This window comes from Crassostrea angulata, chromosome 5, assembly GCF_025612915.1.
Source record: "Crassostrea angulata isolate pt1a10 chromosome 5, ASM2561291v2, whole genome shotgun sequence".
Taxonomy (NCBI): Eukaryota; Metazoa; Mollusca; class Bivalvia; order Ostreida; family Ostreidae; genus Magallana; species Magallana angulata.
The window spans coordinates 46925566-46947081 of NC_069115.1; the positions used below are offsets into that span (position 1 = coordinate 46925566).

Here is a 21516-nt window from a genome sequence, read left to right on the forward strand (position 1 = left end):
ATAAAATGTTAATTTTTTAGAGGAGTTGATATAAAATATATTTTTCATCTATTTATTTGATTTATTTGCACTCACTGGCAGTATATGACGTCAGAAGTGACGCCATTTCTATAATTCAATCAAAATCAGCCAAAAATTGACATTGTTCTTATCTATTTACGAATGGGAAATATAGAGCGCATGCTTGAACAAGGAAACATTTTTTGTCACTTATCAGTCTTGGCTAGATACATCTCTGATTAAAATATTTTATTTGTTCAAGAATGCGCTCTATGTTTTCGGAAGGAAAAATTGATTGAAAACAAGCTGTTTTACGCTAAAAATGCAAAAATGGCGGGAAAAGGTTGTCTTTACGATGTCATATTTCTTAATTGTGGGCACTTGAACCAAAATGAATATTATGTAAACACATCACATACATATCTGTACTAAGAAAACAAAGAATGATAGTAAAATGATGATGTTCATTTTAGGGGGCCATTTTAGGCCCTTATCATATATAGTCCTTTGCAAAACAAACATTTTAATTCAATAGTTTTGTTCCAGTACTTGTAAATTGATATCAACTAGTTATCCATTTATGTTAATCGATACATTTATGACTAACACACGTCTGCACCGAAATTTGTCCATTATCAATAAGATCAGATGTTAATCGAACTTCACAAAAGCAATAAAACAAGTTTACTGAGGACCGTTCATTACAGATGCACTGATTGTAAAAAAAACAGCTCTGTTATCAATTAAACACAAGTTTGTTTATAAAATAAAACAAACTTGATAATTATTTGATTACAATTATACATATATAAAATGCACATTGTACATATGATCGGAACTTTAAAAACAATTGAAATAGAATAAATAAAATGTTTCGTGATTTTTGGTGTGTTGTTTGTATTTTCAAAAGTAGGATATGTGTACAAAATAACATGGATGGGAATTTTTAGAAGGTATTGTAGAATATTAACAGAAGAACTTAACTCATACATTGTAAATTTGTTTACCTTACCATAACTTGAAAAAAGAAAATTTGGCGTTTGTTTGATAATATTTGTTTATAATCATTTATCATCTTTGATGTAGAACGTAATTGCATTTGAATACTCCGTTCAAATGTATATAAGACTTATATAATTCTTATACATTATAGAATATGTAATACGAGAAAATGAATCGAATAGCTTTTTAACATTAAAAGTTATCATCACGATGAGTTCATTTTTTATCTTTGATGGACAATGGATGTTTCTTTAATGAAGTGTTATTCAAGCAAGAATGTGCAAATTGGAATATTTTTCTGCATCTTTAGCTCTCCCAAACTTGTTAACTTTATATCACATTTAATACAACCAATATATTTGTTTTTAAAAAATCTTACATGTATTTGTCTTTCCTTCAATCCTTTATCCTTTATTTTTGATCTTAATTTACTCATCCTGTTTTGCTAATGTGTACAAATTTGTATTTAGGTACAAAACGGACGGACTCTAGTTAAATCAGCGATTTACTTATCGACATGTCTAAGAATTGTATTAACAAGAATTATTTCAGATTATCATAATAAGACTTTATTCACATTCACACAAACCGTATATCATACTTTAAGATCAAAACACGTATGAATGAAAATAGAAAATGCCTTGTAATGCAATAATAATTATTGGGTCAAACCATCATGACCACAAAATAACAAATTGTATCGAATACATTGATTAACAATTCACAAGTCACGAGACAACAAGAGCTTTAGAAACCACTTTGACGTCTTTTTCTATTCATTTTTTTTTCTTTTTAACAAATACACCATCTTTGTCATCTTGTGACATAATGGTCAGGAAAATAGACTCAACATACTAAATTACTTAATTATTTTTAACCATATTTTTCTTTTTAAATATTTCCATTACAACAATAACATATTAACAAATCATAAAAAATAAGCAATATGTTTTTCTTCAAATCACAGATGTAAAACATTGATTCCAACAATAAATATGACAAAGGATATACATATATACACACACGGGAATAGAAATATAAAAATATAATGCATATTAACAACTATAACTTATATACCATGAGCATGATTTGAGAAAATTCAGTAATAAATAAGATGCATACATATAAGACCATACATGTACATTATTTACATTATAAATATAGTTTTCTCTAGATTCTTAGAATGCCAACATAAACTTGCATGCGCCGACAGCATATTGCTTTAAATAAGGAAAACATCATTTAATAATTTTAAATGAAAAATTTGAACTTCGGCATGATTGTGTAGGTACATATACAGTTGTTATCAAATGTCATTAATTATTCTAAACAAAACTTTTGTCCAATCGTTATAGCCCGCTGGGCAGCAACGTGTACATTTGTTGATGGAGCTTTCTACAGTGTTTCTTTACCCATATAGGCTTCCCTCGCTTGAGTCCACAGTGGATTGCCGGGACTGACCCTGGCAGTTCAGTCGACATTTACCCATAGTGCTCTCGTTTGTACAGAAAGGAACGTGCTCCTGTAAAGTGTACCACTGAGCCACGGGTTTTCGCGGGTTTTCCAGCATCTCGAACCAATGGTCTCTACCCAAACCGACGTGTTTTGGACCTAGAGCACAGCAGCCCATCACCTCGTTGCTTCCTATTCTGTAAACCAAATTCATAATATTTGTCCATAGCTATATGGGTTGTTTTAGACAGATGTGAAACGACATAGACTCGAGGTGAAATAAATACTTTATACAAGCAAGATCCAACAACAGATAATGAAACACACTGTGATATAATTTATAAATGCTAGTGTAATATTGAAAAAGTGGCACTGTTGCACCAGTCTATTATTTTACGCATGACTAAAGGTCAGAAAAGTGGTTATCCGTTCATTATTAGTTTTTCATTTTAAATTTTCCATAGCGGATTTTCAAATCCTAGTTGATTTTTGTTGTGATCTTGTCGGAATTTAAATTTCTATTTACTTTCCGATAGGAAATTTTAATTACTAGGTTTACCGGTTTTTCTCTACTGGATATACTCTTTTATAAATAAACTTTAAATTGTAATTTTTTTTTGTCTGGCAACGTGAATTTGAGCTTTGATAGACAAACTGCTCTGTACATCCCTTTAGATATTTAATTTATGGGAACATCTCTCTCTCTCTCTCTCTCTCTCTCTCTCTCTCTCTCTCTCTCTCATCATGTTATATCATCAATCTATGATTTCATATATACTTCAGAATACTACTTATGTAAGTCCATGACGTCACATGTATTTTTTTCTTTTCTATTTCCACTTTTGAAAAAATTCTAAGATCGGTCGTATGACTTATCAGTTAGAATAACAAACGACTTTTTATTCCACAAATTGAACTATTTTGGTGTGTTATTATATTTTATTATACTTTCATGTTAAAATTTGTTTTATTACCCTCGGCGTTAGCAACACACTTAGCAACGGGTAACACAACGAATTGTTACAGTCATGCGCGTAAATTATGTGCGTACGGTTCGCCGTAGAATTCACGTAAAGCAGTAAAAAAATTCTCTTAAATTAAGACATTCAGTATAATAAAATAAATAGTGTCTGTTTGGGAGGATAACAGTTGAAAATGACACCCCTCGAAAACCATTGTCAACCTCCGCTTCGCGTCGGTTGACAATGGTTTCCTCGGGGTGTCAATTTCAACTGTTACCCTCCCAAACAGGCATTATTTATATATTATTATACTTTCATGTTAAAAACTGAAATCTGATTGGTTTAGACATATTTGGTAATCCGTTTTATTACCCTCAGCGTTAGCAACACACTTGGCAACGGGTAACACAACGAATTGTTACATGCGCCAAAATTATGCGCGTACGGTTCATCGTAGAATTCACTTCATTTCTATATAAAAGCAGCAAAATTTTCTTTAAAATGAAGACATTCAGTATAATAAAATAAATAGTGCCTGTTTGGGAGGGTAACTGTTGAAATTGACACCCCTTGAAAACCATTGTCAACTTCCGCTTTGCGTCGGTTGACAATAGTTGTCTCTGGGTATCAATTTCAACAGTTACCCTCCCAAACAGGCATTATTTATATAATGTACCACTATTTAATCATGTTGACGCCTTCGATACTTACATAATAGAATCAAGATACGCAAAATTAGAAATATTAGCCATAGAATTGAACGTTATTACTTTTTTTTATTATATTTTCCTCATCCTTACATCAAGGCACGGTCTTGATCCACTCACCTGTCGTAATCAATTACTTTGACTACAAGATATACGTCATCGACATTTTCTTGAGGAACGTCAAAGACCAGAGCCTCGTTATAGACTGGATTCAACGTGTTCTTCTTGACGGAGGTCTTTCTTTTCTTTATTCGCTTTCCTTCACACATCAATGAAACCTTTACATACGGATCTGAAAAAAATATATCATGTTTTTTTTTTATGTTTTTTTACGTTGATGACAATGCTCGACTTATGTTATAATCTTTCAAGTACATGTAGAACAATTCATAATTCATGGCACTTATTTATTAAATGTTCAACGTTAAACCACAGTGGCTCCTATTTCCCAAATGCTAATTGACCAAAATTGTCTATACGTTCGTGACAATGACACAAATGTTTTGCCTTATTATTAAAAAATCATTTGCTTTATTGAATTTTCATATTTTCTAAGACCATTAGTCATTACATATTCTAACTCAATCCAAAAGTTCCTCATTTCCAAAATGCTTATTGACCAATCTGAAATGTTATACATTGTACTTTAATAATTGTTTACATGACAAACACAATTATGTATTCATACGAATTTCCAAAATTAAATGGATTTTTTAATCAACATTAAATCCTTTGTAATGACATTCGTGAAACCCTACTTGAAAATCAGCGACGTAAAAGGAGACTTCCAACCGACTATCACAATGTCGGTTAAAATGTTGCATGGTTAAAATAGGAAACTTAAAAAGCTTTCCATTACATTGATAGCAGCGCATTTCTTTAAGCTTTAGAAGATTTTTTTAAAATAAGGTTTCATTTAGATCGCCCACTAGCATTGCATTGACGTAGTTTGATCAGTTAAGTCCATTGTCGGTTACGTGCTTCAGATTCAACGTCACAAAATTGCATTTCCTCTATAAGTCTAAGCTGCTTTTAGCTTCATATTTAGATACAATATGACGCCATTCATACTTTACCTGAAGCACCTGTGATGTCCATGGCTTTAAGATTACGAGCCTTGACAACGGTAAGGGTAAGGCGCCCAGCGGTGGGTAGGTAACAGAGGGACAGCATCAACTCCCCAAGGTCAAACTTTTCCTGTGGACAATAAAAACAAAATTTGTGTATTTGATTATGCTCATTTGATAATTTTTAAAAGAACCTCGAGAACAAGGTGTGTAACGCTTAAAACGTTTAAATGGGATCAGTAAGAAATGAGCATTTTTTTAATCAAAATTTTGTTTAGTTTTCGTTTATAGGAATATAACACTGTGTCGAATAACTTTAAGTGGCAGTGTCAATGTTGCATTTTTGCAAAAGTCTAAGGAGCACAGTTACATCAAAAACTTAAAATGTGTCATATGATAGACCTAATATTGCTAAAATAAAAAATGTTTATAACCACTTATGGTATTGTCTGGTGGGATATTTACCTTTAAAAAAATATTAGTCTAATAGGGAAAATAATTTTTCTCTGGAATATTTAGAATTTCTACAGTAATAAAAGAACGCTAAGGAATCTTACATTTGATAGGATTTTAGCAAAATTTCATAGTATAGAAAATATTACTTTGCCAAAACTACTGAATTAAAATCCTGTAGGAAATACTTTTTTCTAAAGGAAAACATATCCATCCAAATATAACAGGATTTCCAATTATCCCTGTAGGACAATTATTTTTCCTATTAGAGTTTGATTTATGTTCTGAATATCAAATGCTTAAGGCAAATATCTTAGGTCAGGTGAGACACTCTATCAACAAAAAATGTTTAGATACTCAACAGGCAATGGTTTATATAATTTGGTTTATAATTTGATATAGATTTATTCAAAATTGCATTTAAAGCGGGTGCAAAACTGTTACTTTGGCATTAATATGATTATCCGACTCAGTGTTTTGTGTAAATGTCATGATTTTTAAAAATTTTCCCGAAAAATATTTTTCTTGACGACTGAACATCATATTCTGCAAGTAGTTGTACATCAAAAATTGTCACATCCATAACTGTGCTTGAAACTGTACATAGGATTTCTAGTAAAATAAAAGTAAATCTTCTTTTAAATGATATTTGTTTTGTGGAAAGAATATTTTGCTCAATGGATTTATAACCTTTTGTAGCCTTAAAGTGAATTTATGACATGGCAGAGCGCAGTATAGACCGCAGTGTACTATACTACACTGTTTTTGGTTAGCGGATTCCCATTCCATATATAGGTTGTTCCTTTTGTTTTAATTTTGCTTTTATAAACATTTTGCAACTGGTAACTTATTGGCACATTTTAAGAGCATGGGCAAAGAATACAATAAAAATCTTAGTTAAAAGTTAGTTTCTACTTTTTTAATTTTCAAACTGATGCAACAGTTTAAAATACAATATTGAAGACAGAATCTTCATAATCCATTATGCCTTGTTCTTCTATTTTCTTGTACATTTCAAAGGTACCCTCACGTTACAACATTGATGATCAATCTAAAAGTTTATTCTTTTACAGTGAAAGTGAATGCATATCATCCAAATAATACCTCCCATCCCCTTTTTTGAAAAAAAAATAGTTTCTCCTAACTTAAATAATTTGATGTACGAATATGATACTCATCATGAATTTTAAGATTACTCGATTTTTTGCAATGTGATAGCAAACCCTCAAAACCCAGTTCTTAGTTCTTGGTTCTTAGTAAAAGCAACGTTGGGGACGACCGAAGAGCTAAAGACATGTCGTTTATTCTATTCTAGACACTGAAAAGTGAACTGGAGACAGTCCGTGGTCAATTCATGCAAAATTGACCGATTATAGGACTGCGGTATGGATAATGTACCCTATAATACTGCATATAATGCCATCAAACCACCGTGGGAATGGTTATAGGGATATCTTGATTGGGATAATTGTACACATATTGAATTAATTCCGAAAACGGACGCCCGACGTTCTGTTTCCTCACGTAGCAGTTTTGCTGTCTATGATACGGATGGCAGATAAGTATATAGAACAATGTCGCATTCAGCTGTCATTGATATTGGAGTTAAATTGTCGCTCTGAATAGAAAGGATTACCTATTTTATCTGTGCTTAGTAAAAAAAAAATGGTTTGCAACAGTGTCCCCTCGGGCTCGTGAACTCGGGTTGTACTGATTTCTTATCACTGGGAAAAGAGCGATGAACTCGGTTTCATCTGACTTTCTAAATAAACCGCCATTCCAAATCTGACCGAATTGTTAAGATGAATTTTTTTTCAACATAACATTTAAGGTTTTATTAGCTTAATCAAATGAGAGGTGTTGTGTACTTGAAAGAAAACTTAGTCTAGTATATTGGTCCTTTTAAATCAGCTTTTTGTAGTGAGGTTTTTGTAATAGAGATCGATACAACCCTAATTACTTGACGAAAGATTATGGTCAGGCAGCAAATATCCGTTTTGCTCGTGTACTTTCCATTTTAAGAGAACTTCGTGAAATAAAGTCATTTTGCTTTAAGAAGGGGTGGAGTAGGCGTTCGAGAGTAACGATCTTTGAGTCATTAAGCAACGCAGCTGGATCTTACTAGCATGTGTTGAAATTACTTTTCGCCAGATTTTTTTGACAGGGTTAACAATTAAGTATACAAACGTTAACACAGACTATAAAGATGACCCGGTAGAACGACCAAATTAGTCATTACTTACTTCCTGGGTGGTTTAAAGAATTCAGTTCGAGACCAATCAACCAATTGTTACAGTTGCAATTTGGTTGTTTTAAAGACGAAATTGGCCGACAACAATAAAGTTAGAGAATTTCAGATAAGTCTGCCGACGGTTTTGAGTTTAACGCAAGAACTGGACCCATGATACTTATTATTATAGAACTAATCCTAATTTTATTTTAAAGCATCATTGACAAGTTTTATCTTTTATGTGTTATGTCTCTTTCATATCTTATCCCTCAAGTTTCCAAAGGTTTTTTATTTTCACATCGGGACATTTGTATGTCAGAATTGTTCGTTTTTTCAGATTTTATAGAAGTGAAATTTTAGCATATATAGCAGTCACTGAAATCTCTACATAGTACTAATTCTTTGTTGATTGTGCGGCTTTTACCCACGTGATGAGAGTCAACTTAAATTCTTGTTTCTTGTTTCTTGCTGACATCTTACCTGGTTAGCACTCATCACATCTCGAACAAAGAACGTCTCATTGGCTAAACTTCCTTCACACAAGATGTCCTTTATAACAACTGTTCCTATAAGATCGTGGCGGGAAAAACGATCAAAATCGTAAATATTGAACTGCAGCACACGTGAAGTTAGCTCTTTATATGGAACAGAAAAGGCAAATTTTTCATTGAACTCGGGAGATAGTGTTTTTCGATGAACTTTTGTCTGACACTTGTGTTTCCTATCAGGTAAAAGATAAATTTTGACGTAAGGATCAGACGTTCCCGAAAAATCTTTGGCGGGAAGATCTTCGCACCGTAGAACATTGACAACGAGGCTCTCGGAGCCATGTGTGTATGAGAGAGTAAAAAAGAGTTTCCCACAGATGCAGTGCTCACTTTTGACACTGTCTATTGAAACCTGTTTGTATAGCTCTGGTTTGATTACCCCTAAATTAGGCTGTTCTTTATGCTTAACGCTATGGACTTGAAATTCTATGTTAGAGAGATCCAGTTTGTGCGACAACTGACGTTTGAACAGTTCATGGCGCTGTGAAACTGTTGGAAGGGTAGACTGTCTGACGTTAGTTAGTCGGAAAATCCCCTTCTTCCCGACCCCCTCGTCCTCTTCCATGAAGTGTTTGTTTAGTTCCGGCGTGCTTTGGGAGATTTTCATGTGGGAGCCGGGATGAATGGCGTTTGGCGAACACTCCTCGTCCGAACTCTCGTACCACTGGAATCGGTGTCGCTTCCGCTTGCAGTACAGCCATGTCATGTACACAATCACTGTGACGATAACGGCGATTCCTGACGTTACTATGGCAACGATGTACCGCACAGGAAACCCTAAAGAGAAAATTCATATCGTTAAGCATCATCAAACGTGCTATATATTAATATAGGACTGGGCGATTTCTGGAGTGTTTAAATTATGATAGATGGATGTTGCTTTTAGTGTGCAATTTATTGTTTTATCTTTCATTTGTAGCCTCACCTATTGCGCTACAGAGATCTATAGGCACCAACATATGGCGATATAAGCTGTTTCATTAAGGGTTTAAAACGCCACGTTGTGTCGAAGTCATAAAAAGTAGAAGTCATGGGGTGTCAAGAATCCTGAAGTACATAGACATACTCCGGATCGTACTCCGTGCTTCAAAGATGAACTGTGCTCGTACTCAGGTTTCCGATATTATGAAACCTTTCTTTAATTTCATACTTATCTTCCGGCTTAGAACAAAATGGCGAATTTTCAGAGATTTTCAGGGTGTACTCCAAATTGAACCAATATATACTCATGATCAGCAGTAACACGTTACTTATCAAAAACTTTTAAAAGCTCGGTTTTTGGAATGGGTCACACGCTCGGAGAGTTGAGTAAGAGTTTGAGTATGAATAAAGTTTCATAACATTTGAGCCTTAAAACAACTTTAAAAATTCTCATTAGCAAAAATAGTAAAATCTGCTGGAAGTTTATTACAAGGATTTATGATATTTGATGGAAATCTATCAATTTTGACTTCTTAAGTTGAGGCGAGACTTCTTATCTAAGCTCCTAATTTTGGCAGTGTTCAATATCAAAGCTTCTGGAAAAAGGCATCGCCATTGGTGATAGAGATCATGCAACGATACTTTTTTATCAATACCTTTATCGTTCTCAGATTCAATACAAATTATATTTTCTTCAATTAGTAACCATATGTCATCTTTATCCCTGTGTGGTACATCATTTTGCTCATCGTATAGAAGAAGTCAATTATCTTCACCGTGAATGATATAATCTGCATTTTGTATTCACCTCGAAAATAGCAATTACATACAATGTGATGCCGTAAAAAACAATCAATGTATTGGGTTGTATAAGACAATCACACTAAAAGCGGTCAGTGACATGCGCAGTGCGATCAGATTACCACTTTCTCTATCGACTGGACCAGACGAGTGTTAATCGCTAGTCATCACTGTCACAGTCTGCCGTCTGCTTCATATACCCAGAATTCCCTAGTGGCTCACAAAAGGACTTACATTCCATGCGTTGTGCTTTGAATCTGTTGACGGTGCGCGGAAGTTACTTTTATCTCAGATCAACCTCTCTTGTGCTTTATTCAGTAAGATTCGGCGTGTTAATTGTTTTCTTGTTTATGTCTCCTCTGCAGCCATATACTAGAATTTATTGGGAGGTGTACGCTACGTTAACTGCATCGATCAAAATGGCAAAACAGGACAAGGAAATTATTTAAAAAACGTACGCATCATCCGCGTAGTATTACGAAATAGCTGTCAGTGGTCCAATATATTTTCGCGTTTTATCTCAGTCAATGATACAGAGAAAGTAATTGATTGGGTATGACATTTGTTTCTCTCTTCCGTGAAGCTTCCGTTGATTTATCAACCCTTAATCACGTTCACGATCGCAATTCTGTCGGAAAAAAATTCAAGGACATTTCGCTGTAAGATTATTATTAATAATCCAACATTCCATCGCGGTTTATGGCCCTATATTAGGAATGGTCTTTCTATTCTTCACAACTAACTGTCACTTAAGTAGCTCATATGAAGACTCTTGTGTTCGATACCTGTTAGTTCCATTCTACCGCTAACCTATTTTGAATTCGATGCAACTGACATAATATATAATTATACTGTATGCATGTTTGGTAAACAAGAAAAAAAAACATTGAGCCTCGAGTAACTTGAAAACTGAGACTGGACATATATTAATCATGCCTTGGTTGATGGTTGTTGGATAGTTGTCAGGGACATTGAACGGTTTATTTAGATTTAATTTCCTAGCTCTCCAATCTATGATGGCATAGAAAAGCGCTTTAGATAAACATGATATTCCATAGTATTGCTATAAAAATATATACTCCGTGATTGTTATACACAAAAACAAATACATGACTGGTAAATGTATATCTACATTTTATAGTAAACTGGAAAATAATGTCTAAGGACTATATGTTTTAAAAGAAATAGTATAATGTGTAAATACTGAACAATTTAAAAATTAGATAACATTCATTCTATTTCTTAATACAAATTCAGCTTGTGACCAAAGTTTGATATTCTGTAATTTTCTCTTTTGTTTCCTTTGCGCAATGCCGTTTTCTTATACAAATGACATGAGCATGCATATGGATTTTGATAATCATGAGCAGATTATTACTTTACGGTGTCGAGTTAGAAATGATAAAGACATTTTTAAACGGTTTTGAATAAACGTCTTACAAAACAAGAACTTCCCCTGAGGCAAAGCCGAGGGAAATAGTTGCTGTCGAGGAGGACATTATAAAACTGAAGCATTCGCTTGGAGACCGCGCCTTTCTGGTCATTCGGGGAAGATACAATTTACATGTACATCATATAGAGTATACCCGCTTCCTGCAATGCGTAACCTTTAATAAACGAGCACTGCAAAGCGAATTAAAACAAATGACGGAACAATTAAAGATGACAATAAATTCTGCTGATAGCAGACCGAGACTGATGTACGAGGGAAAGTCTGGCGGTCTTATCTTTGTACGAAGTCATCACTCAGTCTTTACAAAAGATTATTAAAAGTTTCATTGTACTTTTCCCTTAGGGCTTCAAACGTTTTATTGACGCAGATCGATTGCTTAATACGGATGTTCTAGCATGCATATAAACGGATTAACATCGTCCTGTTACTTACGGGTCTTTTTTCATTTGAGTTTGTATAAGTTCATGTATAGTATTTAAGAGATCACAGAAAAGGTTCTAAAAACGTGGAATTAAATGATATGTGCTTCGTTTAATGTTTCTCATGCTCAAATTGTTACAAATCTTGCTTGAAGATCAAAACTTGGACTATTTCATATTGCCCATCCATGTTCTCCATTATGCTTACGTTTTAAACTATTATATCAATCGAATGATTCGCAAAAAACATAGATCAAAGGCAAAGTGCCCTTATTTGTTTCTTTCTCCGAAAATCTTTCGACAAAAGGATTTTTTGTGCGTTTATGTGTTGAAGATTATACGTAGGTTCAGGGAAGGAAGCTTACAATATAAGATGCGAGAAACAAAAATTGTCAGGTGATCAAGACCATGTACTTTGGCACGTTGTCCATATGTTTATAAGTTTTGCTAACAGATATAACGCTGTATTTTTCAACCTACCGTCATTCAGTGATAATTAAAAGATGGCGGCTCAGATGAGTTATTTACAATGTAGAAATAAACAAAATAGTAAACAAACCCTGACATTAATTAAGTTTTAGCTGAAGTGCATTTCCAGTGTATCCTATTTGATAATCATTACAGAGACTAAATAAATGATTTCAATGCATTAAGACATATATATCCATGTCAAACTACGAAGAGAATGGAAACCAAAACCACGTGATATGATATAAATACGGCGTCCGCTGAAAAAAAATCAATTGATTGAAATATTATTCAGGATACAACTGACAAAATCCGATAGTTTCCCTCATTAGACTTCAATAAAAATGATAAATCACTCAGATGTATAACAGTTTACTTTACAATATTGCAATATGGCTCAGCAGTTTTTTTTTTTCTTGGAAGACTTATTTGCATGTTATTTTCTCTTGAGAGAAACAATTGCTTTAAAAGATAGTCGATACCTTATAGCTAGTCTCAAATCATAAGGATAACGTGTGAAGAATGCACATCGGTTTCCGTGACATCTAAACGATGGAATGTGAAGTGAAATATGAACTTGATAAAGAATCGTTCATTAATTGATGCGTGAAAATTAATTTCATAAATCACAGATAAATGGTGATTGTATGTGGTTGCTGTCGCGGCCTTGGCAATAAATTGTCGCCAATTACTTAAGCTATATACAATTACTTATCCCCATCATACCGAATAACGAAACAGTTCATGTACTTGGTTTACGTTCAGACGATTGGGAGGTAGACCATCTATTTTGCTTGTATGGGACACCTGTCGATATTAATGCGGATTAAAAAAAAACTTAATTTACACACCGGTTAAGAATTTTCAAATATTTGACTAAAACATGTTTTTAAAAATGTACGTGTACATGTTTAAAAGCTCCTGTGGGGTTTGAACTCATAACTAATGACTTAGAAAAAAAAATAAATCATACTTGATTTTTTTATTATCGTTTTGATAGGAAGTACGTCACAATATCAAAGTTTCCCAAACAACCTTAAAGCAGAAAGCATTTTTAAATACTTCAAGGCGGGGTAAGCTCTAGTAAATATCCAACAAGTTTTCACCTTTTATCATTGACATATTGCCTTTGAAATTTTAATGTAACTAGATGTTGTATCATTACAAAAATCCTTTAGGTGGTATTGGACATCTCCAAATTGTGACATACTTCAAATCGAGATAAACAATAAAATAAAGTAATGTTTTATGTTTTCTTTTCTGAAAGTGTTACCTAACATCGTACCGCTATGGGTTAGAGCTTTAACTACGAATCTGTAAGTCACGAGTTCGAATCCCAATGTGGCTTTTATATTTTTACCTTTCCCAAAACTTTTAAAGCACATTTTTGTCAAGTATTATATCCACATTAATTAATATCGACAGGTTTCCCATTCCACCTTAAATAGAAAAGTCCTACTCGCAGACTTTCTTCACTTATAATCAGGAATTCCAAGCTGGACACAAGTATCGAAACAACGCTGCTTGAGAGAGTCTTCTTCTCAAAAAAAAAAAGGACGTTATCACATGATCCTGATTGAATCTCACTTCTCTCCGGATATGAAGCAGCAACTATAATTAATTAGTTAGGATATTCAGCCGTACCCATCTCCGAAATACTAAGTATTATACGCAATATTTGCCATTCATGACTACTATATAAGGAGTCTAGATGGTCAACATATGTCATCAGATTTTCATTAATTTTTAGACATTAATTATTGAGCTATATATCATTAGGTAACGTATAAGTAAAATTACTGTTTGGAATTGCCCACCGCATCATTGAAATTGGCCTAACGAAGAATTTCATATACCTAAACTTTAAATTTGAAGACTTTCCAATATCTTTTTAAAGATCTATAGACTTCCCTCTTAAGAAGATGAATATATATAGTCTAAAAATGGTCAAGTCTGTCCAGCCCTCTCAAAGACAATTATTGAGTATAAAAAAAAACTGCATACGTCGATCTCAATTTTTCTAACTTTTTTTCAAATCTGGAAATTACCAAATTTGAAAAAAAAAATCTGAAGTAAACAAAAATGTTCTCTATTACCTGTACTAAGAGACAGCTTTGGTTGTAGGTATGGGCTAATAAAAATTGCGATTAACAAACTGTTGTTTTAATGAGCAGTCCGCCTCCCACGTTTGTATGACTGAAAAAGTGTGGAGTTCAATTTTTTTTTTCTTTTACTTATAAGTTTCTTTCGTTTACCGAAGAAGAAAGACGGAGAACTGAAAATGTCTTGATATATTTTGACAGAAAACCAGTCTGTCGCTTTGCCTTTTTATTTAGAAAACATCAATCATTAATTAGATTTAGATCAGGAATTATATTTTAATAATCTTTACTTTAAAAAAAAATAAGTAGATAAAAAATAAGGATTAAGACTTCTTAGACTACAGACATTATTATTCATATTTCCGTATTCCAGCATTGATCCCTAGATTCTTCTACAAATCAACGTGCAGCACTTGGGAAAGAGAAGCCCAATAAAGTCTTTCTAGATCAAATCTATGTTTCGTGTCTTCCTAATTATCAAACAAATTGATGACCTGGCGATCCTACTCGAACCAAAAGAACACAAGTGAGGACTCAAATCGATAAGGGAAAAAACTGGACAGTTTATTTTCCTTGTCAATGTATTCCGAGGAAGCTTGGCATTACTTATTTAGACAAAAATAATACATGTTGTTCTGTTGATTAGGTCTCAAACAATCGGAAATAAATGAGTTTCTTTGATGTTTCCTGATGACAGGAACTAAACTGAACTTCTCACATTCAGTCAGAACTCTCTCTCTCTCTCTCTCTCTCTCTCTCTCTCTCTCTCTCTCTCTCTCTGACTGACATACAATAATATACAGCCATTTGTAATCTTTCGTAACATGAGATATTCAACCGTCGTTTAATTGAGATATTCTTTTTTACGAAAATACTAATATACTATCATATGGTATTCAAAAGACAATAAGGAATCCTCAATATTTCTTACAAAAATATGATAGTATATGACGTTAAAAAATATCTTGACACCTATTCTTTATTCGCGAATACTCGTAGATCAGGAAAGGGGAAAAATATAACTGGAAAAATGCAGGCCACTGTGACCCACAAAAACCATGAAGTTAACCTGCATTAACATGCAATATGCAAAATGACGAACATTCAGGACATTCATCACACCGATAATAAAAGTCAATAAAATATAAATATAGTCCGACAAATTCGTTCCCATGGTGATTAAAAATTACGTTTACAGGACAAAACGGATAATTTCATTTTGCCTTCCTAGAAGAATGGCACGCTAAGACAAAAGTGGCAGCAGATACAGAAGACGCCAATTACCCGTGTCTGCGTGGTGGAAGTTTCCATAATTCCTCTCTTCACGCAAAAGAGCCATAAAGCTCTCTGTCCTCGGTTTGTTTCATTAACAACAATTACGTCAGGAGAATGTCGTGATTTACGGGGAACGTTGTGTCGAAATGATCAAAACTGCTGCATTTTTTTTTCACAGCAGTTGGCCAATTTGTAAAGCAAACGCCAAAACTTGACTCGAGCCGTTTTTTCTTAATTTAGTTATACAGCATTCCCCGGTTTTGTTTCAATGATTACTTATATATCTTACTCGATTTGGAAATGTATGAATCAGAGTAAACTGAACCGTTCTGGGAATATTAGAAACATTAGAAAGTAAAATAAAAAAATGAGAGTAATTTTCAAAGTCGACAACATTATTTGAGAAATCGTTTCCGTACATTTAATATTTTAGAGTTCGTTTTCGTCAAATCTCCTCTGCAGTTTCTTGCTTAAAACGGAAGTGAAACAGAGTTTGGACTTAAGCACAATCATGAATATACCGTTTACAAAACTTAGTACCTTAAAATAATCGGTAAATTCAATGCAATATATTTAGAGGCATTGCTTTTCAAGGAAAGTTATTTAGAAATACCTAAAAACAGTCAGATTTTAAATGGTTAGAACAATTTAGCTATTCTTGTAATATATACAAGCTTTATCTTTTAAAAAAGATTGGTGAGCTAGCGCTGTAGCCATCGTAAAACTTAGAAGCAGATTTCTAAAAAAATTAGTTTAAATTTCTGAATCGATTAATTAACAATAGGAAGGCACAGTGGTGTAATAGAATTGTGTCGGGCTTGAGTGGGGTTCTGAATCTAGAGTGGGCTTCACATCGGCAATGGCATAGCTCATAGACTGTGCCTTATTATCATTATGTATCTACTGTAATTTCAGTTTCAAGGTGAAAATTTTCAAGAACCATTGCATTGGTGCTGTTTTATAACAATCGCATCTTCTAGGGCCTTTCCGGCATGCTCGGTAAACATATATCCGAGGTTGTTTTCCGAGCCTGCCGGAAATTTAAGATAAAACTAGCTATCTATTATGATATATTTAGAATAACTTTGCATTATAATACCTAAGATAATGTTACTTTTTGACATTTACAATAAACAAAAAACTTTATGTGAAGATGATAAAACGAAATTCAAATGGTACAGTTTATCTACAGTAGTAATCCCAGAATCCCCTACTATGGAGTCGAGCATGCGTATTCCAGTGAAAAAGACTAACGTAGTTGCTAGCGCTCGAGAGCGCTAGCAATAAAGACGGTGCCAGTTTTACAGCGGTTGCGTTTGGAATCAAGAGAAGACAATCCAATCTAGAGATAGAACTAGTACGGGCGTAGACTAGATTTTATTCTTACATATATTTGTGTGTTAAAAGATTGTTTGGACACATTTTGAATACGATTTTTTGGATACAATTTTCCCGAGAATTCATATCAGGAAATTGTGCGTAATTATACAAATACAGCCATATTTATGTCAAGATCGAGAGTCGCCATTTTACACGTAAACAAACTGCACCCCTTCCTTTCTGGGCTGATAGTGGGGTTGTATAGAAAAAAGGCAAGTTAAGCTGACGATATATGTCGTAAAACGTCCAAGGAATTGTTAGGAATCGAATATTTGAACAGAATGTGTTAGGAAATAAGATAAATCAGACAAAAACTAGCGCATTTTAGTGCGCCGTAAAATGCAGTTTTTTTACTGTGGGATGCACTGTAGCTTACAGGTCGTCCATCCAAATGTTTCCGACCATTAGCTACAGACTTGCAGCTACTAGTGCCATATTTTGGTAAATATTTCAAATCATACTTGTTTCTTATTTCAAAGCACGACTGCAGTCGTAATTAAGAAAACATTGCCTTACTCATAATTTACGATAGCTAAACTCAGGATTGTTATATTTTGAACCAATTCGGAGACATTCTTACTAGCCTGAAGACTTTCTTCTCTTTTTCACACATAATAGTAATTCATGAAAATATCGCAATTCATGCGAAGTATCGAAGAACACAATTCTACAATGAAATTTACTAAAACGAAATTAATCCTGTAAATTCGTGCGTTTGTGTATATCTTTGGGCTCCGCTTGTAATAAAGAGTTCCAGGGATGCGGATTCCCCGAGGCGACGCTCTCTTGAACAAGATTTACAGCCTCTGTTGATATTATTGTATATTGGGTATCGTTGACCCTCAACACAGCGGTTTGTGGTCCTTGAGGGACCGGATTTATGGCGATGCAATTCTAGTAATTTAATGCATAGAGAATTATATAGATATAGTACAGGTTCAGTGAGGTGAACGTGAACATCAAGGCCAAGTTTCCAAATATTTATCATCCATTTGCATTGGTCGTCGATTGTATGGCAGAATAAAACACAATTTCAATATTATGTGTACAAATGGAGGTTTTGTTTTACCAAAATCAATAGGGTTTTTTTTTCATAGAGCATGGGGTGTTTGACAACATGGAAATTTATTCAAACGCAGATGCATCAAATATGAGGAAGTCGTCAAAGCAAGACAGAAAGTGTACAGATTTTTGGTCATGCTTCAAGTTTCACGACGTAAAGAAATTAGTTCCAATAAAGTAGTCCTTTTAAAAAAAAAATGCATTACGACTTCCATTGATGCTTTCTCTTCTGAAGAGAAGTGCACTTTAAATAGGTGACTTCTCGGCAAAAGTACATTGTTGTAACCTTTAAAAGGGAATTCTCCTCAGGGCTTCGGTTTGAAATATTTATTTCAACCGTTTTCCTTGAAATGAAATCATCATGACATATTGATTATCTAACGTTTCTTTCAGTTTCAATCATCGGTCTTTTTTTCTATGCAGTATACAAATACTTTTGGAATTTTTATTTTAAGCTTTAATTGGTATTGGTTTTTCTATATCTTGGTTGAGATGTGAAATTATTCTTGGTGATTGTGGTTTTCATTATTATAGTGGTGCTGTAAAAACGTCAAAAAAGCTATTTTTTTCTCAGCATAACAATACATTGACGTTTGTTTGATGACATCATGGAGCATAAATACAGTACGTATGACAGTAAATACCTTCAACACTTTCGATTCATAAAGAATGATTCGATTCATTCGATCTCTGTGGAAGATACTTATTGCTTATAAGAGAATTTTTATAATAAGAGTGCGGCTCTGAAGATTAACTTCGTGACAATACGTTTGCTATTACTATTGTTGCATTAGAGAATAGAGAAACAGCACGACTTCTTGTGACATGGTTTGATCCTCGTGTATATGGTTTTATTTTTTATCATCATGATCGTAACTTGTTAAAATCATGGTTATTTCAAATTCATGCATACATGTACCATGTATATTTATGACTTCTTTGATTACCGGTGTGGTATTGCAAAATTGAGTGATAAAGGGTAAATGTGCGAAATTATGTAAGAAAAAATAATAGGAAACGAGATCTCATGCATCGCTTTCAGTGACCGAGGCTCTCGTTCGGTGATGTAAGCAAGAAACATGACAATATACCATGAATGCAAATTGTTTCGCGAAAATGACGTACGCGTAATATTACGGGCAGCTCGTTGCTGTGAAAGAAGCAATGTAAAATGCTGCACGTTTTGTTGACAAATTAATCATCATTTTTTGTCTGGTGCCCCGTCTCGCAATTGATATACGATGTCGATAGGAGATTATCAATAATCCATTAGGGAAATGCAGATATGCATCCCGACTAATTTCTGTCAGCTAGTAGAATTTTATCACAATGACAGTATTTCCAGCAATGATCACTCCCCTTCACATACCTTGATGAACTTCAAAGAACAGGCCACAAGAATTAACAGCAAATGGGTTGTTGAAATTTACATGCCTAAAGGCTTTTCTCGTTCATTACCAGAATTACGACCAGTTTATTGGAAGCCAGCTCTCTGTTAGCTCTGATCGCTTTATCAAACTCTACCCAACGCAGTTGTTGAATGTGACGGTTAAAAATCAATTTGATATTGAAATGTCGATTTTTATGTATTCGTAGATATTTGATTGTTGTTATATTCTTGAATTGGTTTTTTTCTTTCAAATTGTTCTTTATTGTAGTAAAAGGGACTGTAAAATTTAATATATATAGAAGATTCATAAATTTATTTAAAAAAATAGAAATGGTAATGCACCATGTTTCATTTTTTTTATTTTTTTTTATGTGCAATTCTCCTTATCTATACAATGGGACACAAGACACGTAACTGAAAAACAAATCTTGAAAGTGGATATTAAGATGAACATGCATTTTCTCTTTAACCTTCATGACTACTCTACATTTACAATCTCGCTATATAGCTAGAATTTCGTTTTTGATTTACATTAAAGTGAATTTCTACTACAAATCCTGATAAACAAAAATTATTTTTATCTATCATGAACAGAGCTTACCTTCTTCTTTGCTCTGCACCATTGTTAATATCCACCATAAATCCAAAGGTTCATATTTACCGGCGATGCATCACTTACTGTTTATTTTAAAAATCCATTTACGATTCTCAGAACTTTACTGCGGATCATGGCGCTCTCTTCTGTACAATCGATGTACGTCACGTCGAGTGTAGATTATAATGGACCGCGACAGAAACCTACACCCAAGCATCAAATCACACTCCGACGAAATTAACCACGGCAATGAACAAGATGATCTCAGGGCGCGTCTAACGTACGATGGATTTTCCCGCGCGAACGCTGTTTTTTTTTTTCCCGCGCTGCACGAAATCCAGCAGAAAAGATTTTTTCTGACAATTGTACCAGAAACGGAGCAAAGCTTCGTCAATTATCGGAATGCTTTTGTGAAATATCTTATGGCCGCAGTGAAATCACGTTCTGAACTCGCAATTAATTACCAGCAGTTCATTTATTGCAATAGAAACAGTTACAAAGCGATTGTGTTTGCCTTGTGTCCGTTTTTCGCGCCCGATTATGCCTTTTACCGCGACTTCTCTATTGAACATTATGTAAATGCTATCAATTTATTGTATGAAATATTTATCATGTATCGATCGCTTTTCTCAGAAGCACGTAAGCTACATGTTTGGTTTCCTTTAATATTTTCACGGTCCTGAATTGTTAATCAGTCAAAACGTTTGATATTCCAGGTTCTTAGTCTTTTGTGGAACGATTTGCAATCTTTTATATAGCTTTGTCATCAAGTCTATCATGGAACCCAGGCCCTGGAAACAGGCTGTTCAGTGCAAGATGAGAGCAAACTATTACTTGATTAGAATTCCGTGCAACTGTTTCTTCGTCTTTCAATGTTTCAGATGTTCCAACAATTTTGGATCTCAGGTTTACCATAAGCGTATTGTTTCAAAAAGTTTTCAACATGTATAATTACGTAGCAAAATGATAATTTTATTTAATTTTTCTCACCTCGGTGCAACACAATATGAAACCCTAATGTCTCTCTTTAATATGTTGTAATGTGTTTTTTAAAATGTGGCGTAATTTTTCAATTTGTATCATTTATGTATGTTAATTAATATATAATTGTTGAAATGAAATGCGTGTTCTTTATTTTATTTAATTTCTTCATTTTTTGTTAGAAAGGAGATTCAGACAGACACGCAATCTAATGTAGAAAAGTGTCGGGACCCCTTTTTATGAAAGCA

At 33.8% G+C, this 21516-nt stretch overlaps 1 protein-coding gene across 1 annotated transcript; it reads right to left on the reverse strand.

The window, feature by feature from the left end:
- Window positions 1-1153: 1153 nt before the first annotated feature.
- On the reverse strand, window positions 1154-21167 carry LOC128186054 (synaptotagmin-9-like). Its single transcript, XM_052855780.1, has 5 exons — window positions 20294-21167; window positions 8354-9198; window positions 5200-5320; window positions 4244-4415; window positions 1154-2651 (listed from the first exon to the last, which is right to left on the reverse strand). The coding sequence occupies exons 1-5, from the start codon at window positions 20313-20315 to the stop codon at window positions 2411-2413; spliced, it is 1401 nt and encodes a 466-aa protein (XP_052711740.1). The 5' UTR covers window positions 20316-21167; the 3' UTR covers window positions 1154-2410.
- Between the last annotated feature and the right edge of the window lie 349 nt (window positions 21168-21516).